Source organism: Grampus griseus (assembly GCF_964374135.1).
Source record: "Grampus griseus genome assembly, chromosome: 6".
Lineage (NCBI taxonomy): Eukaryota > Metazoa > Chordata > Mammalia > Artiodactyla > Delphinidae > Grampus > Grampus griseus.
In genome coordinates, this window is record NC_139000.1 from 61,835,524 (window position 1) to 61,859,460 (window position 23,937).

At 37.1% G+C, this 23,937-nt stretch overlaps 1 protein-coding gene across 1 annotated transcript in view; it reads left to right on the plus strand.

The window, feature by feature from the left end:
• Positions 1-22,209, plus strand: part of LURAP1L (leucine rich adaptor protein 1 like) — a 44,962-nt gene extending 22,753 nt beyond the window's left edge. The window contains exon 2 of the mRNA XM_082655925.1: positions 21,473-22,209. Within this exon, the coding sequence (XP_082512051.1) occupies positions 21,473-21,847 (375 nt within the window). The 3' untranslated portion in view covers positions 21,848-22,209. The remainder of the gene's footprint in view (positions 1-21,472) is intronic.
• Positions 22,210-23,937: the final 1,728 nt, after the last annotated feature.

The window sequence follows — 23,937 nt, forward strand, 5'->3', positions numbered from 1 at the left end:
CATATATCCAGTTTTTCCAACACCATTTGTTGAAGAGCCTATCCTTCCTGCATTGTGTAGCCTTGGCACCCTTGTTAAAGATAATGTGACCACATACAGAAGGTTTTATTTCTGGCTCTCTATTCTGTTCCGTTTGCCTCTATGCCTGTCTTTGTGTCAGTACCATACTATTTTGATTACTGTAGCTTTGTAACATGTTTTCACTTCAGGAAAAGTGAGGTTTCCAGTTTTTTTTTTTCTTTCTGAAGATTGTTTTGGCTCTTTAGGGTCCTCTGAGATTCCGTATGAATCTTAGGATTTTTTTCTATTTCTGCAAACAATGCCACTGGGATTTTTATAGGGATTGCACTGAATCTGCAGATCACTTAGGGTAGTATGAACATTTTAACACTATTAAACCTTCCAATTCATAAATACAGAATGTCTTCCCATTTATTTGTTTCCTCTTTAATTTATTTCAGCAACATTTTGTACTTTTCAGCATACAAGTCTTTCACTCTCTGGTTAAGTTTATTCCATTTTATTCTTTTTGATGCTTTTATAATGGAATTATTTTCTTAATTTCCTTTTCAGATTGTTCATTGTTACTGTATAGAAATGCAACTGGTTTTTGCACGCTGATTTTATATCCTGCAACTTTGCTGAATTTGTTTGTTCTAACAGTTTCGTCTGTGTGTGTGTGTGTATGATTTAGGGTTTTCTAGATATAAGATGAATTCATCTATGACCAGAGATATTTTACTTCTTCATTTCCGATTTGAATGCCTTTTATTTATTTCTCTTACCTAACTGTTCTGTCTAGTACTTCCAGTATTGTTGAATAGAAGTGGTGAGAGAGGGCATTCTTACCTTGTCCTTGACCTGAAAGGTAAAGCTTTCAGCTTTTCACCATTGGGTATCATATCAGATGTGGGCTTTTAATACATATCTTTTATTTTGTTGAGGTAATTTCCTTCTATTCCTAGTTTGTTGAGTGTTCTTATCAGGGAAGGATGCCAAATTTTGTCAAATGCTTTTTCTGCATCAATTGAGATGATCATGTGTTTTTTTGTCCTTCAGTCTGTTAGTGTGGTATATTTGGTTGATTCTCCTATGTTGAATCATCTTTGCATTCCAAGAATAAGTCCTACTTGGTCATAGCATATAATCCTTTAAATTTATTTTTTTAACTCTATCTGCTAGTATTTTGTTGAGGATTTTTGCATCAGTGTTAATCAGGGCTATCTGTTTACAGTTTTCTTATTGTATGGTATCTTTGATTTTGGTGTCAGGGTAATGCTGCCTCATAAAATGACTTAGGAAGTACTCCCTCCTCTTCAAGTCTTTGGAAGAGTTTGAGAGGGATTGTTCTTAATTCTTCTTTAAATGTTTGGTAGAATTCTCCAGTGAAGCTTTCTGTTTCTGGTCTTTTCCTTGTAGGGAGGTTTTTGACTGATGATTCAACCTTCCTACTAATTATAGGTATAGGGGAGAAAAAAGTTTTCCTTGACCCTCTTAGGCCCGCAGCTGGGTCTGAAAATTAAACCGACAAAGGCATAGTAACAGGAGAAAAGCATACAAATTTGTTTATTTAATATAAAGTTTATGTGACATGGGAGCCTGCATAAGGAAATGAAGACATGAAGAAATGATTAAAACTGAGTACTTTTATGTTAGGTTTGCTGAAAAGTGGACAATCATGGAGAAATATCATAGGTCGAAGAGTATGAGCTCAGTATAATAAACTGGAGGAAACTTAGCAAGGCCTGTTGGTTCAGATTCTTTTCAGCGAGGGCAAGAGCAAAGGCAAGGGCCTTTGAAGATAAGGATGCTTCTTTCCTCTGAAGATAGGGAAGGCACCTCTCACCTGAGAGTTTCGGGACCTGTTTCAGGAGAAGAGTGGGGAAAGGTGGTCAGAGTGACCTTCCTGCTTCTGCTCTCTTCTCAAGCTCCTTCAGCTTAAGATATTCAGTATACCAAGGTTCCTTTTTTGGAGGTAGCCTGTCATGAATGCCATCATAGGCCTGTTTAGGTTTTATTTATATATGATTCAGTCTTGGTAGGTTTTATGTTTCTAGAAATGTATCCATTTCAACTAGGTTATCCAATTTGTTGGTGTATAATTGTTCACAGTAGTCTCTTATAACCCTTTTTATTTCTTCTGTGGCATCAGTTTTAATGCTTCCTATTTTATTTCTGATTTTTGTTACTTAAACCTGCTCTCTTTTTTCCTTAGTTTAGCCAAGGGTTTGTCAATTTTGTTAATCTTTTTAAAAAGCAACTCAGTTTCACTTATTTTTTATCACTTTTCTATTTTCTATTCTGTTTACTTCTGTTCTAATTTTTTTTTAATTTCCTTCTTTCTGCTAATTTTGAGTTTAGTTTGTTCTCCTTTTTATAGTTCCTTTAAGTGTAAAGTCAGATTGTTGATTTGTGATTTTTTTTTTTTTTTCTTTTCCCAATGTAGGCATTTACTGCTATAAAGTCCAGGAGTTAACTAAGTTTTATTGAACACCATTGGGCCAGGCTCTATGCTATGTGTATACATTATTCCACGCAGTTCTTCCAACCATACTAATATAGTAATCCAGTAGGTAACATATGCCATCTTCTGGGTGAAAACATTGGTATAGAGAAAATACTAAGTAACATGTCTCATTGACCAAAATCTAAGAGCTAATTAGTGGAATAATTGTATTTTATCCCTGATCTTTCAAGATCCAAACCCAAGTTCTTTCTAGGATACCAGTCTGCCTGGGACACCATTTTCCTACACTGTTTAAGTCTGGAACTTCATAAAGATGTAGCAAAGAAATGCCCAAATATACTGAATCAAAAAGGAAAAAACAAAATAAAACAAAAAAATCTATTGTTCCTTAGTTTATTTAGAGAAAACGGTTAGGTAAAGTGTTTCTGTAAAGTGATATTACCAATGTATGAGCAAGATTCTGTTAAGATTATTTGAACGTCGAATAACTTTGTAGTTTTCACAGTGAAAAAGAAATAGTGTCTGGATGGTAGTCTTTTCTTGACAAGCTTAAACAGAAACTGATACCTCTTAATTTTGACTAAGCATAAAGTTAAGGTGCAAAAGCAACTGAAAATATTTAGGGCTTTTACATAATGATACAGATCAAATTCTTAGCCTTGGTACAAAAATATTTTCCCATGAGTTGCAAAAGCTGAGAATGAGATCTCCTAATTATGATAATCATACTGCAATTCCACATAGTACCTTTTATCCAAGAACATCTAACCACTCCACAAACTGTAATGAACTGAGTCTAGCTGCATCTCTCTGAAGTAGCATGAGATATTATTTTGAAAGTGGTTAAGTATATTAAAGATGGCTAAAGCTGTCAAGAAAGTTGCTCAGAGTGAAATGAATCAGGAATCACCATATATCTTAGGAATCTATATCCCTGTTCCACAGAATGGAGCACCAGGCTATTTATTTTTCTTCTTAAGGAAAACGAGATTCTCATATCATCATTCATTTAAAGAAATTATTACTACATTAACTTCTTAAACTGCTATAAGGATATAATTTAAAAAGGAAATCTTGCCTTAAGAACTTTTTTAAATGCACTCATTTAAAACATAAAGTGTGTTTACCAATTAAGTTGAAAGGCATGTAACAAACTTCTTTTGTGTTCATTAAAAAAAAAAAAAAAAAAAAGGCAGCATAAACATAGACTTCAGAGAAATTTAAGTATGTCCCTAAATAGGAAGCCAAAACTCAAGAGGAAGAACATATTTGTCATGAGAATTTTAAGAACAGTAAGACTGCGTTTATGGGGAGGAAATGGGAGATCAGAATAAGAATTTGGAGTCAAGACCTCTGGGCCTTTCTGTGTCATATGCTTGAAAAGCATTTTACCCACATCTTTGCTCCTGATTAAAAAATGGAAAACAGCCTTGTTTCACATGTACAAATAGACGTTTTCTGAATGCTCAGCCCGATTCCTCCTAAGAAAGAATCTATCACTTTGGATTCAGGAGCGTGAAGTAGTAGGTTATTTACAGTTTGGCAAAACTCTAGAAAAAGATGCACAAGATAAAGGTGGCCTGGTGTCAGTCTAAGCTCTAGTCTTTAGCTAACTTCTCTACACAGCCAAATTGTTTTCTTTAATATCTTTTGTTGTTGCAATTAGCAAAATTTTGTCCACACTGAAAATAGGCCTGAGATACTAATGAAGCCCCGTGAAGCTCTTCTGAGGGCAGCTTAGAGTCAGTAACCCGCAGCATAGCAGTGTGGTGATATCCTAATCAAGAGCTTCTGTTTAAGACAATATGGTGAGCTTTTCTACAGCATGGACTCTCACAGCATTTCTTACCCTTGCTCAGCACTCCACACTCTCCATGACATGCCTCCAAATTACATTCTCACCTTCACCTCCAAAAACATTCTTGATCCTCGGCACCTCTGGTTGGCTTGCCACTTCCCTGATCAGGAAGTGAACTTTTACATCTCTAGTCTTTGCCTATTTTCTTCATTACAGGCTCAAATTATAATGTCCTTCTTGACATAAGCCACCCATATTCATCTCTCTCTATCCAAATCCATCTTGTTCGTCATTATGCAACTGACATAGGTCTTCTTTTCCCAAAGAAAATTAATCCATACTTATTCTCTGCTACATTACCATATACATATGGACCAGTTCTTTTTCTCCCTCACCCGTTTCTTCATTCAACATACCTTTGTTGATTTGCCATGGACTGAATACTAATAATCCCAGTCAGAAACTAGGATTAATGGATAGGATAGACCCATTGCACTGGAGGAGTCCCTGCTTACCACTTCTTTGTCATTTGTCTTTGCCTTTGATTGTTATCACTATATCTGTTTCTGCCATGTCTTGAAAAATTCTCTGCCTTATAAGATCCCTTAATCATGTGCAAACTCTTTCTACCAATGCAGTCATGTCCCAGAATCAAACTCTGGGATCATTCCAACAGTGTTCTATTGGACACATGGGGGAAATTTCACTTTTCTTTGCAAACTGTATATTGATCATATACTATTAATGTGATATTTTGGAGAATCAAGACATTTTAGGCCTGGAAGGAATCTTAAAGATAATCTCCAATATTTTTACCTAACAACAGGAAAATGTAGGCATTGGAAGATTAGGTGACTTATTACAAGTCATAGCTTAAGTTACTAATGGAACCAAAACTAGAATCAAGGTTTTAGGTTTCCTTGTTGTTCTCAACAAACTACCCCATCAGTGGGTAATTGAGTCACAGGACATCATTGATATAAATAAATAATAAGTCAGCCATCACCTCTGTTTTAAAAGCATTGTATGTTTTTAAACATACAGAAATAGAAATAGAGAATATATCTACACAGAAATAGATTAGTGTAGATATAAACATGACAAACTACATCACAATCAAAGAAGAGCAAACTCTTACACATCCAGGTGAAATCATCTAATTAGAGTAAAATTCTAGGAGAATACTAAATTGGAAAAATAAATATAGTTTTTGAGGCAATGTCATTTAAAGGGCTAAATAAGTTCATTTAAAATAAATCAAACACAGTAATTTTTTAAGATGGTATCATGCAAAGGGGCAGTTTAAACACTTTAATTTCTAAAAGACTAAAGATAGAAGCATATAAGTTTAGTTATTGATAATCTTCAGTGCCAGAGGCATCATTAAGCTATCTGCAGAAAATGGAAAGGGCTCAATAAGATTATGAGCACTGGATCATCACAGTACTAGATATATGCTGAATCACAGATAATCAGAGAGAGAAAGACATTGGAAATAAAGAACACAGGCGTGTCCAGTCATTTGCTGTGGCTGCTGTCTAGCAAATGGGTGCCTTTGCAGAGACCCTAAAGACTAGCTTGGGTGTAAAAGATATATAAAAAATTCACCCCTGAATTTGGGGTCTTATCTTGAGAAGGTAAAATTAAAAGGGTTAAAGTATTATTATTAGAATAGATTTAGTTGTTTGATTAAAACACAAGCATATGTGCCTGGAAATAATGAATGGTCATAGTTTGGAGTTAAGAATACAACACAATTTTTAAGTCACTCAATAACTCTTTAAGCAACTTTTTTTTTTTTTTTTTAATCAAGGACATGCCAAAGTCAACACAAAGAATGGAAACTTTTCAGGTTAGATAAGGAATCTCTGCTATCTGGGCAGATTACACAGAAGAATAACCTTTTACTTCCTCTTGTTAAGAGCAAACTAAATTCTTCTACACCAATTTTTCATTCCAACAGAGGGAAAAAAAAACAAGTTCTAGCTTTGCATTAATAATAGTAGTAATTTATCCACAAACTCCTTTATAAAACTGTCTCCTAACATATTGTCTAAATATCTTTGATAACTAAACTGTTTAATGAAATTTGTTGTTTTTCATTGTTTTAAACCTATGTTTTTTCTTCTAATAAAGATTTAGATTTTAAAAAAATTATCTCCTAATTAATCCATCAAAACTGAGCAAATTTTACCAACATTTTGACACATTTTATTGCTTTTTTTCCAGAATCATTCTTTGTAGATATGATAATTCAAGGCAAATATAGTTTGGATTTGCTGGCATATTTACTCAGTTTCTATTTCAATTCAAGCTCTGTTCTTTACTATCTCCTTTCACATTCTGGAACAAACCATATTAACTGAGAACAAAAATACTCTCCTCTTTGATAAGCAAAAACATTTAGTTATAGTTCTTTGCCATGTTTATTTCTAGTTTAATCTCAATAACACATATAAGCCATAATTTTTAATCAAACTTACTATTCGTTCGGAGAAAAACTGGAAAGTAGTCACTGTCTGTCATACATAAGCATTTTACGAGACCAGCAAAGCTTACACCACTACACTGTAAGATCTCCACAGCCAAAGGCATACCTTTAACACTTTTGTAGATGGAAAAATATGTTCATTAAAATGACCCAAAGATATAGTCACATTATTACTGTTAAAATTAAAAGCAAAGATATACATAACAAATTGGTGTCCCATGTTTCAATATTCTATTTTCCTTAGAAATTAGATATCCATAGATTTTTAGTTATTAACTTGATTTATATTAAAGTTCTAAAATTAATAAATATCTTGCAAATTATGTTTAAACTGACACAGTACAGAACATAATTACAGTTGAATCAAAAAGATTAAGAGTTATAATGCAATATAGTTGAATGTGTAATTGCATGTTTTCTTAATCTCAGTATATGGAAGAAACATTAGCTTATCTCACAGTAAACCAGTATAAGAAATTTAGGAATTTAGTATTAACTGGTCTCTTCATTAGAAAATAAATCCAAATCTTAAAAAATAAAATAAAATTGTATGTTTAGTCTCCATACTGAAAAAAGCTGAAAAAAGGAAAAGGTATTCTGTGATTGTAACCTAAAATTACCAAACCAATTCATGTCTAAAGAGTCACTTTGATGCTTCTGCGATAACACTGTGAGGAATTTTTTTTCCTTAAAATGTCAGTGCATTCAATATACTAGAGTTCGATTTTTTTATTTTCTTGAAATTCTGGGAATAGTAAAATTTTGCAAGTATTTATTATGTCTCTAATTAGAAAATTCTCTTTTTGCCTAAGAGACTTTATAATTTATTAGTATACTCTAGAAGTAGGGAAATATTTCGTTTTCTTATCGGTGAGCAGTAAAAGGTTTTTCTCAATTAAATAGCCACCAACAGGACTTGAAACTTTAGTTCTACCACCCCAGACACAGGGCACTAGAAAATGCAAAGCACACATTCTCAAAGAGTTACTCTACTAATCAATGGAAATAATATTTTATACATGGATTTGAGCACACCAAAACACAAACAAACAGTATAGAACGACTAACCATATTCCTTGTCATCTCTCACCCAACTGAGAATAGATTCCCATCATCCTAATAGAGATCCCCAAGTGAACACATCATGAAACCAGATTGCCAATTAGAGCTACCCCAAATGGGGAATAATTTATAGATTATATGACCTTGAGTGGCCTAGGGGTTCAGTACACAAGTCCCTGGAATTGGTTATTTCACACATATTTTTTATACAGGAGAGTTCAGTACCCAGTTGTGGAAGTGGATATTACCTAAACAGTAAGTTAAGCAAAACGATTAGCCAAAAATCCAGAATAACAACAAAGCAAACAAACCAGAATAAAAAGTACCAAGTCAGAAGAAAACTGAGAGTCAGAGAAGATAAAGTTCAATTGCTATTTGTGATTTCACTCCAGAGGCCACTTCCTGGGCAACTCTGTTTAACTAGTTCCAGCAGGTGAGCACACTAGGCATCTTGACGGCAACCTCCAACCCTATTAAAGTGTAATTATTAAGTAGTTGGAAATATGGCTCTCGTACAAACAGAGGGAGCACGTGTTGAAGATTTATTTAGCTCATTTAATGAGAGAAGCATCAAGATGATACAGCTGGTCCAAAAGAGAGGAATAGTTTATATATTTTTTCAGGAAAGACATGTGAAATTATTTGGTTAGAGACAAAACTGTTTAATGTGGAGTGGGACAGTAAAACCGTAACTTTGAGATTTATTTTTTTTCACTGGACAGAAATCATTTTCATGTCTTCCGAACACAAATCTACAAATCAACTTAAAACTTCATAAATCTGGGCCAAATTAGTAAACTATGGGTCACACAAAGGTATCTCCCCATAGATAGTTGAATTATGCTTTGGTAGGCCTCTTAGGTTATGCCCCAGCACATCACTGAAGAGACATTTAAACTTGAGCTCACTGATCCTTTCCTTGGCTGTGTCCAGTCTACTGATACATTCATCAAAAGCATTCTTCACTTATATTTTAGTGTTTTTGACTTATAGCATTTCCTTTTGATCCTTTCTGCAAATTATCTCTCTGCTCACATTACCCACCTGTCCTTGCATGTTGCCTTTCTTCATTAGATCCCTTAGCATATTAACCACAGTTATTTTAAATTCCCAGTCTAAGAATTCCAAAATGTGTGCCATATCTGAGTCTGGTTCTGATGCTTGCTCTGTCTGTCTCTTCAGACTTTTTTGCTTTTTAGCATGTCTTATAATTCCTGGCTGAAAGCTGTATATGATATAAAAGGAACTGGGATAAATAGGTCTTTGATGTGAGGTTTTATATTTATCTGAGTAAGAGTTAGATTGTGTTTACTGTATGCTGTAGCTGTAGTTATCAGAGAATAATATTTCCTCTAGGATCTTTTTTATGTCTATTCTGTTGTCTTTGGGTTTTCCTAGAGACTCCCCAAATAGAGCCTGAGGCCCGTAGTACTTTTAGCTGTAATCCCTTTTCTTATGCAGAAGCCCTATCGATGTGATGTTAGGTGTAGGGAAGGAGAGGCATTGTGTAGTCCATGATTAGGTCTCAGTCTTTTCTCGAGCCTGAGTTGGGCATTTCCCTTCCCCCAGGTTAGTTAGGCTTTGGTAAAACCCCAATCAGTGAGGCTCTGGTAAAACCGTTTCCCTTGACAGCAGGCCTTGTGCAGGAGAACGGAGAGCTCTGGGCATATTTGAGAGGGCTCACTTTCCCCCTGTCTGTGCCAGCAGCATCGGGGATAGTGAGAACGTGGTGGGGTTGCAGGAGGAAAAACTCATGGAAGTGTGGGGCTCCCCCTGAAGTTTTTAACTCTCAAGGTAGTCCACACTGAATCTCCAGCACTCATCAATTAACAACTTTAAGTCTTCCTACTGATAACTGGCTCCAGATGGGCCTCCTGCTTCTGGGCATCTGTTTTCGGTTAGCTATGATCCTCTGTAGCCACCTCTTTGTCTCCTGGGGACAGCAGTTTACCCTGTGACATCAAGTCTCTGAGGGATCTAAGAAAAGTTGTTGATTTTCAGTTTAAGTTTCTTTCTTGTTGGGAAGATAGGAGTGGTAACTTCCAAGCTCTTTATATGTCAGATTGGAACCACAATGAGAATAATAATCAGCTTCCCAGATTTGTTGTGATAATGACATTAAATGTATTAGATAAGTTAATATTTAAGGCATGGCATATAAGTAGCAGTTAATCAATGACAGATATGTTTACTAATATCCCTAAAGCTGTTCTTTTTTTTTTTTTTAATGAGACAAAATCACTCGATAAAAAAAAGTCAGCATATGATCAACGGATGTTGGAATATGGCAGGTGTTTCTCACTGGCCGCTCTTCAGGGTGTGAGATCACTGCTCCAACTTGTGTCATCTGGAGAGCCCCACCCAAATTTTCCCAAATGAAAATATTTAGTCAGTGTTTAGGCATCATATGAAAAAGAAAACTAATCTTCATCATAAAGTGAAATATTCCAAATATTACCAAATTATCAACATTACGTAAAAAAATGAATGGTTCTAAAAAAATGCCAGCGCCTCAGTTACATTTCCTATGCAAAAGGACCATTCTACAGAAGGCCCTTTCTAAAGAAAATGGGTTAATATAGGAAATACAAGTCTGGCTCGTAGGAGGCACTCAGTAAATACAGGTTTTATCCTTAACCTAATCTCCTCCTTCCTTTCTCCTAGTGAGGCCAAATTAAAGTGAATTATTCGAATTAAATGAAGAATTTTGAAAAGCAAGAGTGTAATTTAGTCAATTTGTCAATATTGGAAATTCAAAGATATTAGTATAGTTAATCTTAGTGTATTCTAATTTCTTAAACTATATCTGAATGTTATTATTTACATTTATTATCTTCTACCCTCCATTTTATGACCATCAAATTATAAGGAGTATTATTTATAAGTGGTATCTATTGAAAGCATCATCTGTGTCACTAAATACCAGAGATATCATTTGTCATTTCTCCTTGAGGGTAATAAGCCATCTTTTCTTAGGGAGAAGAAAGGTGGTCCTATGGGAGATACAGATGGTGCCTCAATGAAGACCTTGAGTCCCTTGAACATTTCTTGTCTTCATCAATAAACATTTAACTAGTTACTCAATTTTTTACCTTTTTCAAAATATAAAACAATGTATCAATAGTGTAGCATTCCACAGACATGGTGGTCCAGCATCTATCATTCAAAATTATCCACAAGTAGAAAGATATCTAGATCCTTGCTACTCATAGTGTAACCCATATACCAACAGCATTGGTGTATTAGTTATCCCCACTGCATAACAAATACTCCAAAACTTAACAAGGTAAACAACAAACGTGTTATCTCACAGTTTCTATGAGTCAGAAGTCTGGGCACAGATAAACTGAGTGACTCTGGATTAGGGTCTCTTCCAAGTCTGCAATCAGCACGTCAGTTGGGGCTGCTGTCACATCAAGGCCCTATTCAGGGAGCATCTGCTTCCAAGCTCACTCACATAGCCAGTAGCACATGGCAGCCCTAGCGCCTTGCTAGCTGTTGTCCTGAGATATCAGTTCCTTACCATGGAGATCTCACAATAGGACAGTTCACAGCCTGGCAGATGGCTCTCCTCAGAGCAAGTGGGAGAGTATACCCAAGACAGAAAGCACAGTATTTTTGTAACCTTTTCTCAGAAGTGACATCCCATCATCTTTGCCATATTCTATTCCTGAGAAACTAGTCAGTAGGTCCAGTCTGCACTCAAGGGCAGGGAACTACACAAGGGTGTAGATCCCAGGAGAGAGGGGGTTTATTGGGAGATATCTTAGAGGCTGCCCACCTGTACTGGCATCCACTGGGAACTTGTTAGAAATGCAGGATCACAGAACTAGTGAAGAGAATCTGAATTTTAACAGGATTCCAAGGTGATCCATATGTCAAGAAGCACTGCTCTAAGGAGCAAGGGCCAGGTGCTTTATTCTGTTGCAGAGGCTGCTTCCTCACTTAATTTTACTCACTGGTGAATGTTACTTTCTAACAATTGCAAAGATTAATTTTCCTTGCAACTCAGTTCTCTCATACTCAAGAAAAAGGAAAAAATGTAGGGTTCCTGAAGGACTACTGGGCTGCAGATAGCAGATCAGAAAGAGTTGAGGGACTGAGGAAGAAAAAGGGAGCAAAAGGACTGTGACAAACAGATCTAATATCAATATCCAGTAATTACTGAAAGAGAAGATTGAGCATTTGTACGCATAGGGATGTTCAGGACCATGGGGAAAAAGGACTAATGCCCTATTCCCTCAACAGCCCTTAAGTGCACTGCTGAATAATTCTGAATTAGAAATACTCTGTTTATGGTGGTGGCCTCTTACTACTTGATTCTGCTTGGGTCTACTTCCTTCTGTTTACCAAGATAGAGAAGTTCACAGCATATTTTAGAAATAAACTATCAAAAATTATAATATAGAAATGCAAATACTTAAGTGAGTTTTAGGCATCTTGATTATTCCCTTTCCAAATACATTTTATATCTCAATGATGCTTAAAGAATAATCTACATTCAGTATTTGAAACCTTTCCATAAAAAAACACTAATAACTTTGGTATAAATATTTTATATCTCCCTCAAATTCTTCTTAGGGGAAAAGATAAAATTCCATTGAGCTTGTAATCCTCCATTAAAAAATGGCCTAAGGGGAAAAATGAAAAATCTCTAAATCTACTTATCACAAACATAGTAGATTGGGGAAAGCCTCTATTCTATACCTTCACTGGTAGACTGGAGCCGACTCCTACTTGGGTGTGGGAGATGTTTGTTAAATTTTTAGTAGTTTTACATACTAGTTTTTAACCACAGTCACAATTAAAACTTAAAGTATGTATATAAACCTACAAATTAATAATTTATATGAAAAAACAAAGGTAACAGATACTCAAAATCATCACTTTGTAATTATTTTCTACACTTTACGTTTAATCTTTTTTTTAGGTTATTTAAAACATCTGTTGTATCTACAGGGTTTTCACACTACATAATGCTGTACTACCGAGCATCTCTTACGAACCCTGTTTGGTGACATCACATTGGTAGCTTGAAACTGGCCATGGTAGGAGTATTTACAGCACAGAAATTGGAAAATGCTATAAATCAGAACTTGACTTAATTTTGTTGATTGTCCTCAAGACAGGGAAATGTTAATACTACAGATTCAGCTTAAAAGTGTGTCATGTCCTTAGCTATTACATTATCAATAACACAAAAAAAATTGGTAAATACTCTTCATGCAGTCAAAAACTATTATCCGGTTCAGCAAAATTGCTCCCATCACTGACAAACCAGTAAAGTTCAGACGTAACTCGTGCTAAGGCTGAAACAGGCTTCAGTTTAATGAATATAATTTGTACTAGGGTGAAAAATACTTTAACAACAGATCACGTATCAGATTTAAGGATGAAAAACTATTTAGAAAAGAGTAGGTGGATTGGGATCAATTCTATTTGTTAAATTATGGTTGAAACTGAAACCACAAGTTGCTGTACATACAAGAATTCAACAAAAATGAACAAAAACAGTCTCTGAGAATCAATTAGTTACAGTATATGGAATTTATAATAAAAGGTACTGTATATTTTAGTGTTATTTGTGAAGAGTGTGCTACACATCTTTTGTATCAGAACAGTTTCTACTACATGCATGTATGCATGTTTGTGTGTGTGTACGTGTGTGCATAGTTTTGCCAGGGAGCCAATTATTCAACATCTACCAGCACACCACCCTGTCTCCTTCCCTCCCAAGGGAAACATGGCCACTACAAATCACAGAGGGGTACATTACCATATCCTAGTCTTCCATGTAAAAATATCATTTTAAGTTCTAAATTAAAAAAATGCACATGCAGAGAGAACATTTATTATAAGTTAGTGGAAACACTTCTTGGCTGGTCTGTGTTCTGCTACAAATGTGGGGAGTCCATGTTTTAGTGACATCATTCCAAATGCATTTCAGCTCAGGTGATTTACAGTCTCTTACATTAGCCAAAATTACACTTTGCATATACATATTAAAAGCTCTCAGGAAAACAATTTTCACTGTACTAGGATGTGGAAAAGGAAATGACGTCATAGGCATCTAAGTATCAACTGGACCTAAAACCTGACCGAATAAGGCTGAAAAGCTCTCTGTCTTACTTTGGTAATCAGAGGACTCGCCAGCAGACACTATACAGATCTCATGAGCAGGCCTGGTGGCAGGAATTTATGTTCAAGATTCAGGGGAGTCACACGTGCCCCTTTCAAATAAACCAGATGCAACTTTCTAATTTATCAAAACAACATCAACCGGTCAGCTGTGCTGATGATAGTGTTTTTATGTAGTAATTTAGTCTTTGGGGAAATTACTCTTCTGTGAGGTTTTAAAGAAAAAAGTGAACTGTTTTAGTTAATGTTCAACTCCACATAAAAACAACTCAAATGGAGGAAGACGAAGCCGACTGATATAAAAATGGAATCCTTTGTTGCCCAGTTCAAAACAAATTCTGTTGTAAATTTTGAACTGGCTAAGAAGGCAGAGGAAAGCTTTGGCAGAATAACACTGACTTGTAAATGCTACAGGCTCTTCTCCTAAAGCATTCTAAACCAAAAGCAGTGGGTGCAAATACTGTAGAGTGTCTTCTCAGACTGTAAAGAGACAGTGATATCCTTATGGGTCCTCTGAGAGAACAGTTAGAGGAGTGCTTTAGAATTACAGCTATTAATAAAACTGCTGGAAATTTTAAGGATGAGTAGGCAGAAAATCTTCTGTATTCATCAAACTGAGGATGAGAATTTGGCAAATGTGAAGAGGGAGCAAATTTAGACATGAGGAGGTTATATAAAGGGAATATCCAGATAAACTGGGATAAACTGCTGGAAAAACAATATTCTAAGCACCTTTACAAAAGCTCTTTAAATGAGTACACATAGATGCTTTTGAATTTTTTTTTTTGTATATTTAGAAATAAATATGGCTAGAAAAGAGGCCTCCCCCTAACTACAAATTTGAAAAAAAATGCCGATTGGTTTCTTCTACTTGCACACTAGGATTAGAGCATCACATTACAAGGTAAATCTTATTTATTTTCCTTTCTTCATGTGCATGATTATGAACTTGCTTGCAAAGTAGTCTTTCTTCTAATTCATATAACAGCTTTCTGGACATTTGGGATTTGGGTCATGGATACTGTGGATTTTAGAGTAGGGATTTATAACTGGGAGATGGCTTGCTTTCATCTGATTAGTCAATTCCCATAAATAAAAGGATAAAAATGGCGCAGGAGAGCTTTGTGAGAGAGATGAACACACGGCGCTGTGCAAGCCTGCACGATGACAAGGTGGAGGGAGCAACGTCCCTATTTGGCAGATACATCCAGCAGCCCATGTGCACATTTCAGTTAATATACAGACCTATTAAAGATGATATGTATGTTTATCTTGGAGCAGACACAAATACGATTTTTAGGGAAACTCAAATGGCAAAAGCTAAAATTACTGTTACCACACAATTTCTGATAAGGTGATTAAAATTCACATGGAGAGCTCAAACTTTAGCCATGAGTGTTTTACTAGCTAAGTAATTTGCCGGAGATGGAGCAGCAAATTGACTGGTCTGTCTCCTGTAGAGCTTGCATGGTTCTCTAGTCGTAGAAACAATTTTGTAATCAAATGGCCACAGGAATGACAATCAGAGACTATGTTAGAATGAAGAGTAATCCTGAGACAATCTGATCTACAGAATCTTCTTAGCAAATAACATTTTCAATGAAACCTCAATATAAAAGGCAAACAAAAGTGACAGGTGGACTCCTCAGTTGAATTAAATCTTCATTATTGGGCAGAAATTAGTCTTTGTTCACAGACTGCTTTCCTACGTTCACTGGATCCTGTGGCTCACTGGAGCTCAGAATAAACCCCCAGGATTCTTCTTCATGTATACAGAAGTTGTATATACCAAGCCACCTTGCCCAAAGGTCAACAGGTAGACGGTGGCAGTGGCAGGCCAGAGCCCTGTCCTGTGTTCCTCACACCATCACCAAAGAAGTCAACTTAGTTGGCAACTCCCTGATTAAATGAAAATGTGACCACCTTCTCTCTTTCTTGGATTCCACTGAGCCAATTCATAACCTTTGTATTCTTGCAGTATTAAAATGATAGTCTGGACAAAAACATAGATCTGGAAAAGTTTATTATTAAGAATATTTGCAAGATCTTTTCTGACCCACCTCCTAGAGTAATGAAAATAAAAACAGAAATAAACAAACGGGTCCTAATGAAACTTCAAAGCTTTTGCACAGCAAAGGAAACCATAAACAAGATGAAAAAACAACCCTCAGAATGGGAGAAAATATTTGCAAACAAAGCAGCAAAGGATTAATCTCCAAAATATACAAACAGCTCACGGAGCTCAATATCAAAAAAAATCCAATTAAAAATTGGGCAGAAGACCTAAATAGACATTTCACCAAAGAAGACATACAGATGGCCAAGAGGCCCATGAAAAGATGCTCAACATCACTAATTATTAGAGAAATGCAAATCAAAACTAATTATTAGAGAAATGCAAATCAAAACTACAAAACTGCAAATCACCTTACACCAGTCAGAATGGCCATCATCACAAAATCTACAAACAATAAATGCCGGAGAGGGTGTGGAGAAAAGGGAACCCTTTTGCACTGTTGGTGGAAATGTAAATTGATGCAGCCACTATGGAGAACAGTATGGAGGTTCCTTAAAAAACTAAACATAGAACTACCATATGACCCAGCAATCCCAAAGTACTGGGCATATACCCTGAGAAAACCATAACTCAAAAGGACACATGTAACCCAATGTTCATTGCAGCACTATTTACAATAGCCGGGACATGGAAACAACCTAAATGTCCAATGATAGATGAATGGATAAAGAAGAGGTGGTACATATATACAATGGAATATTACTCAGCCATAAAAAGGAATGAAATTGGGTCATTTGTAGAGATGTGGATGGACCCTGAGTCTGTCATACAAAGTGAAGTAAGCCAGAAAGAGAAAAACAAATATCGTATACTAACGCATATATGTGGAATCTAGAAAAATGGTACAGATGAACCTATTTGTAGGGTAGGAATAGAGACACAGATGTAGAGAACAGACATGTGGACACAGAGGGGTAAGGGGAGGGTGGGACGAATTGGGAGATTAGGTTTGACATAAGTACACTACCATGTGTAATATAGATAGCAGTGGGAACCTGCTATATAGCACAGGGAGCTCAGCTCGGGAGGGAGGTCCAAGAGGACGGGGATACAGGTATACATATAGCTGATTCATTTCACTGTACAGCAGAGACTAACAACATTGTAAAGCGATTTTACTCCAATTAAAAAAAAAAAGAATATTTGCTCTTTCAAGACCCCCCATTTCAATTTCTACCCTAGACCCAGTTCATTGCTTGTTCAAAAATGGTATGAAACTTCAGGCTTCATTCAGTCTAGAGTTGAGAGACCTGTTAGGATACAATCCTAAAGCATGAGAGACTTATGAAGTACAAAGATGGATTGCATTGCAATAACTGTAATGGCCAAAGTGGACAAGTGAAGAGGAAAACAGGAAAGGACATTGACATTTCTTTGGATCAATGAATGAAAACCTTCCAAACAAATTTTTTTGGTAATGTTCTATTTGTTTGTTCCCTTTAACTTTTTTCACCAAGTGTTCACAGAACAACTGTGCTGTGCTAGTATCAGTTATTACCTCGGAACAAACAGAGTAATGTTTGGAGTGTGATTCACCCCATGAAGTCCACTTCCTTTCAGAGATACTATCTTGTGATCTGTACATTTAAGCTAGGAATAACCTTGCCCCAGTTATTCAGTGTTTGAATTCTGTGAATGAATGGGAATGGGATTTCATGCTGGATTTGCTTCAATACTGCAAAGCTCTTTCCTGAAGTTACCTTATTCTTTCCCTTCAAGTATCATATCACAGCAAAACCCAAGGGAGGGGCATTCCTGACAGATGGTTCAACCTGAAGCAATCATTCAGCCCTTGGACAAATACTAATTGTATACCTACTATGTGTCAAGCACTCTTGTAGGTCTTGGGCACAGAGTGGTGAACAGGACAGACCAAGTCCCCTTCACTGTGATGCTTACAAGCTCATGTGGGATACAGAAAATAATAAGTAAACAATAATAAGCAAGATGATTTCCACTAGTCATAAGTATTATGAGAGAACATAAAAACATAGAAATGTTGTGTACAACTAAGCGTGGAGACTGGATACCATGATTGACCAGACAGGCGCTCTCCAAGGAGGAGTCACTTAACCTCAGACAATGAGGAGGGCCTCCCAACTCCCAATATCTTCAGAGTAAAGCCCTGGGATCTTATATGACCTCAAGTGAGAAAACCACACATATTTCTGCCCAAGGGGCAAGTCTACCGTCTTTTTAATGGATGGCCAGACTTCCTAAGGACTGACATACTAACAGTGAGGAAAGGGAGGGCAGCTACTGGAGACAGAAGCCACACTGTGATTTAGTCCTGTGGTGAATTGTTCCTACTTTGAAGGTTCATCCGCAGTAGCATAATCGCACGTTAGTTCCAGGAGAAAGCAGTGTGAAGTGGCCTGGAGCGCCAGGTAATGGGCAGGAAGCCGTGGGCTCCTACGGTGGGAAGCTGTTTACTCTCTCCCCAGGAGGACACAGGGTTAGACACAGGTAAGTCTGTAATCATTACCAGACAGATCAACACGTTCTAAGTGACTTGCTTTTGTCATTTTTCCCCTAACAGTGGTTCAATGGCCTGTGAATGTTTGCTTTCAGAAGAAAAGAATTTTTTTAATTTCAATAAATCATTCATGGTCAAAGGAAGCTTTTGTTACTTCAGCGTCTACTCCCCTCTCATTCACATTGCTCAACAAAACTGAACAATTTTTATGTGATGCAGCCGCTGTTTAGCTCAGACAAAAACTGCTGGAAAAAAACTATCCTAAGTATGTTTTAACCCCCAGTTGATACAGTTGCTGGGAATGTGTATTATTGTTGTCTCAACAGCTGAACTTTCTCAGATCCTAAAATTTTGACTATTTCCAAAAAAAAAAGCAATCCATGCTTAAGACAGACCTTAAGAGATGTACGAAATGTAAGACACAGCTTCTTTAAGGAACTGAAAGCTTACCTGAAGAACCAGTGAGAAGACACAATCATAGGTAGCAACATAAGTGTACAAAATTAAGGTATACTGTTAGATACAAACTAAAAGGACTGAGAGGTTAAGCGGGCCAGCAGAAGAGGCTAGAATCAGCAAGTGGTGCTTGATGGGAGAAGTAGGACCTCAAGAAAGGGGAGGATCTGGACAGCAAGAGAGTCAAGTATTTCAAGTGAGGGGAGTAACAAGGAACACGCCCAGAGCTGGGCACGTGTGGGAACAATTTCACAGGACAGGGTGGGGATGTGAACAAATGCAGCTGTGTTTCGTTTGCGGAGCTGTCGGGAAATGGTCACACCTCTGTTGCACCACGCCTACAATGGGCACAGCAAGTTTTATCAGCTACAGATGACTAACTGAAGAATTTTGTAAGACTACGGCTCCAATTTATTTTCTAGGCTCCTTAGTGGATGTAAGCAAATTGTGGATGATTTGTACATATTGGTTGTATTGCTTGTAATTTGAACAGTATCTTGATGACTCATGGAGTATGGGGAGTATTTGAATATGAAGATTGCCAAAAAAACATCCTGCCCCCACACAACATTACTGCAAGGTCATTGAGACAACACCACAAATAGAAAAGCATCTCAAGACTTACTAAGTTCTGCTCATGAATACCTCAGAGAGAAATGATTGTCATTGCTGACCCCCTATGCATTTTTGGTGCATTTCTCAGAGAAGACAAGGCAGTCACCCAAGTTACTTTATTTAATATCCTAGCAAAATTAAGGGTTCTTAAATTGTACTTCATGCTTTTTATATTTATACATACGTATGTGTGTGCATATACATGCACACACATTTCAACCTATAATCTTACATCTTTGAAGTCACTGTAGAAATTCCATCTGTCCCAATATTTCTTTATCATATTCACTCAATCCAAAGTTCCCCTTCAGTTACAGATTAACTCCTACCCAGGAAATATTTTTACAATATGAATGCATACATCTGAAGACAATAGGCTTCTTTCTCCCTCATGGCTTGAGTCACTCACGACTGAGTGCCTTTGAGAATTCTAGAAACCCACAAATCTGAATTAGTCCTGGGTCTTAAAGAGAGAATTAGCAAAGTCCAGCCTCTTGGGTTAAAGACCCCAACAGAAGAAACTGGAATCCCTTTCAAACCATAATGAGTGTGACTAGGACCTCTGGTGGCCAAATTTGTCTCTGCCTCCCTGTCCAGGCCCTGGCATTTTTGTAGGAGCCTTATTTCTTCAGTTCCAACAAGAACAAGGGCTATCATGAGACTTCTTGCAGCCTCCCTTTCCCCACCTTCCCCAGAACAACCACACTCTTGATGTTAACATATATTCCCATTGAACTGTAGGGCCTACAAAGAAATTCTGCTTTGTGGCTGAGAAGACAGATTTCTCTGAAGTAACTTAAAACCATCAAAAACACTATACACCTAGAAAGCACTATGGGGAGTTCTAGAACCTCCCCAGAGTCTCATATCCAATTTTGATTGGGACTTCCCTAGACAAATTTGAAGGAAATAATCAGATCTACAGAAAACATCTGTACATTCATTGTGTAGAGTGGATTGGCCTCGTTTATCAGCACACTTCTGGATTCAGGGAATATTAAAACACTTTGGTTCTTCTTAAAAATAAAAGCATTATTCAGCATTATATATTTGTCAATATAATCATAAAAAGTGCAGACCTTGGGGCTTCCCTGGTGGCGCAGTGGTTGAGAGTCCGCCTGCCGATGCAGGGGACGCGGGTTTGTGCCCCGGTCCGGGAGGATCCCACATGCCGCGGAGCGGCTGGGCCCGTGAGCCATGGCCTCTGAGCCTGCGCGTCCGGAGCCTGTGCTCCGCAACGGGAGAGGCCACAACAGTGAGAGGCCCGCGTACCACAAAAATAAATAAATAAATAAAAAGTGCAGACCTTTTCTGTACTCTGAACTTTTTTTTTTTCTAGATTTCAGTTTCTTCATCTAAAAAACGGGGATAAAAATAATAATACCTACGGCACAGGGTTACTGTTATAATGTAATGAGTGTTAGGTTTTGTAATGGTGCTTGCCACATCGTCACTCAAAAAATAGGAGCTGCTGCAATGACGATGATGATTCCTTAATTTATACATTCCTCTTCTCTCCACCTCTCAATGTCCACACACATGTTCTCAATTAACATGGATAAACTATTAATCTGGCCAGAGAGAGAATAAGATTCTTGACAGAATCTGCCATTCAATAGGTTACTTCCAGGCGGCTTGCTCAAGGTCAGGGATGCAGTTGGAGTTTTATCGTGCTTTTGGCACCTGATGGGGCTGACAGGAAGTGGGTTCTTTGATTAAGACGTCTACCATTTGTCAGCAGTTTTCAAAAAGATCCTGCACTCAAGTGAATTTGTATTTTATTCTATGGATTTAAAATCATAGACTGCAGAAGACAGAATTTAAATGCCTTTTGGGTCTTTCAAGAACACAGAGTAACTGGCAGGTCTCTCCTCTCTCCCTGTCCTCCGTAGGTTAACCTCAGAGCCACAGACGGCAGGCTCATGCGCCAGTTGCTCCTCATTAACGAGAGCATTGAGTCCATCAAGTGGATGATTGAAGAGAAAGCCACCATCACCAGCCGAGGCAGCAGTCTCAGTGGCAGCCTGTGCAGCTTACTGGAGAGTCAGAGCACCTCCTTATATGGCAGCTACAACAGCCTCCATGATGGCAGCGACGGGCTCGATGGCATCTCCGTGGGGAGCTACCTGGACACTTTGGCAGACGATGTCCCAGGCCATCAGACCCCCTCAGACTTGGACCAGTTCAGTGACAACTCAGTCATAGGGGACTCACACGCACTGCACAAGCGTCCCAAATTGGATTCTGAATACTACTGCTTTGGCTAATGACCCAGTTTTTTGCATGGGATTGGTGTGCAATTAACTTGTATTTATCCTTCTTCTCCGCTGCTATATTTTTGGTGTGATTTTTTAAAAATATGACAACCTTTTAAAAAGAAGCTTATTTTGGACGGCTTGATGGTATTTCTGTTGCTCCTAGTATTTCTCACCTGGACTGATTAATCTTTGTCTCTCTTATGTCTCTATTTTTATTTATTACAGTGATTTTTCTCCCTTCTTTCACAGTGGCACAAATAAGGTAGGGGGAAAAGAATAAGCAATAATTATGTTTTTGCTTCTGTTTTCAGGGCAAGGGGTCAGGGATTACAAGATAAACTTTGCTAAATTTTACAATAAACCAAAGTCTGATAGTAGCTAATTTTGTTGCTTGTATTCTTAAATGTTTCAGAGATTCATTTTCCAGAAGACACTGAGGTTTATTACTGTTTGTATGTTGGGTTGAACAAAATGCTCGGGACAAAGCTAGGCATTATTTCTAGGCCACAATGTCCTAGCGTGAAGTCAACAATACTGTTAGTCACACACTTCTCATGACAATCATTTGGAAGCCCCAACTCTATGCAATCTGTTCAGTTAAATTTGCTGTTCATAGATCAGCATTTTGTCATCAGTGATTCTAACTCAAGCTGTAGACTAAGTTGTGTAATGATATATATGATTCTCCCAAATTTCAAAGAATAATTGAGATTAGGTATGGAGGTGATTAGAGGTTAAGGTGTCCTAAATTTAATTGTATTTTAGATTTTGTTGATGCTTACTGCATGCATTTTACAATTCTAGGATATATAAAGACATAGATGCACACAATGGATGAATGAATGGATGGATGGATGGATGGATGGATGGATGGATGGATGGATGGATAGAGTGGGAAGTAGAATCACTATTCCCTTAAGAAGTCTAATAGTCTAATAGATTCTTTCATCCTGGGATGGGTAAATAATCTCTTAATTTTCTGAAATGACATCTGAAAATATCACTCGTACTGAACATTTAGTTTTGATGTAATATTATTAATCCTCTACATTTCTTTTACCTTGATGATTCCTAGTGAGTGAATCTTATTGAGATTTCAAGCTGTTCTTTGTAATGATATAGGTTTCTGCACTAAACACTTGACAATAGGAATCAAAAAGTCTTTCTACTTGTAACTTTAAAATGCCTATACTTAAGAAATGATTTCCCCCAGATTTCCTTTGTTATTATACGTATTGCATACTTGTCACATTTGTTCTTTCCAGGTTATATATTATTCAATTTCCAATTAATATAGACCCTGTAGGTTTTTTACAGTAGTCCTTTTTTCGTAAATTGCTGATAAAATCCTCATCAACAACAATCTCATGTCAGGATTGTCTCCGTTCTGTGTTTGAGGAAAATGAAACATGTAGAAAGTAGGTAACCGGGTCAAATCTCCCAGTAAGTGTCAAAGCTGGCACTTAAACAGGAGCCTGTCTTATTCTAACAGTAAAACTTGGTACCTATAGTAGTAAAATAATAACGTATGGATGAGAATGCAAACTTAATCCCTGACAAAAATAAAATGAGCAATCATTTTTCTTCCAAATCAGTAGGACCTACATTTTTGAATATGAGCTTTCTGAGCCCTTTCTTGAAATCACATGTCCAGTCAGTGATGTGCTTATAGGTAAATCAGGGAGTTGGCCACATGCCATCTATTCCTCATCTATTTCCCCCTTTCTACTTTCTTTCATTTTAAACTTAGTAAAGGCTGGTGGGTTGGCTATTTTATTTGTTTAGTTTTAATCTGGAATTAAGCCAAGCAATTTGTAGCACAGGTTTTTGTTTTTTTTACCATATTAAAATCCAAGAGCATGCATTATGATCTAGTAGATAAAACATCCTTAGAACCAAGACTGAAGAATTTCAAACAGAGGGTAATGACATATGTAACTGTATGTCTATAGCACTGCAAGGAGAACATTTCCAACAAGAGAGAAGTGAGCAGACAGCAAGACTACACGAGGCTTCGAGGCTAAATTTTAACCTCTTCAAACCCTGAGATTTGTCTAGAACAAGCCAGGCACAGGAAAGATGATTTCTGTCCTCAGATC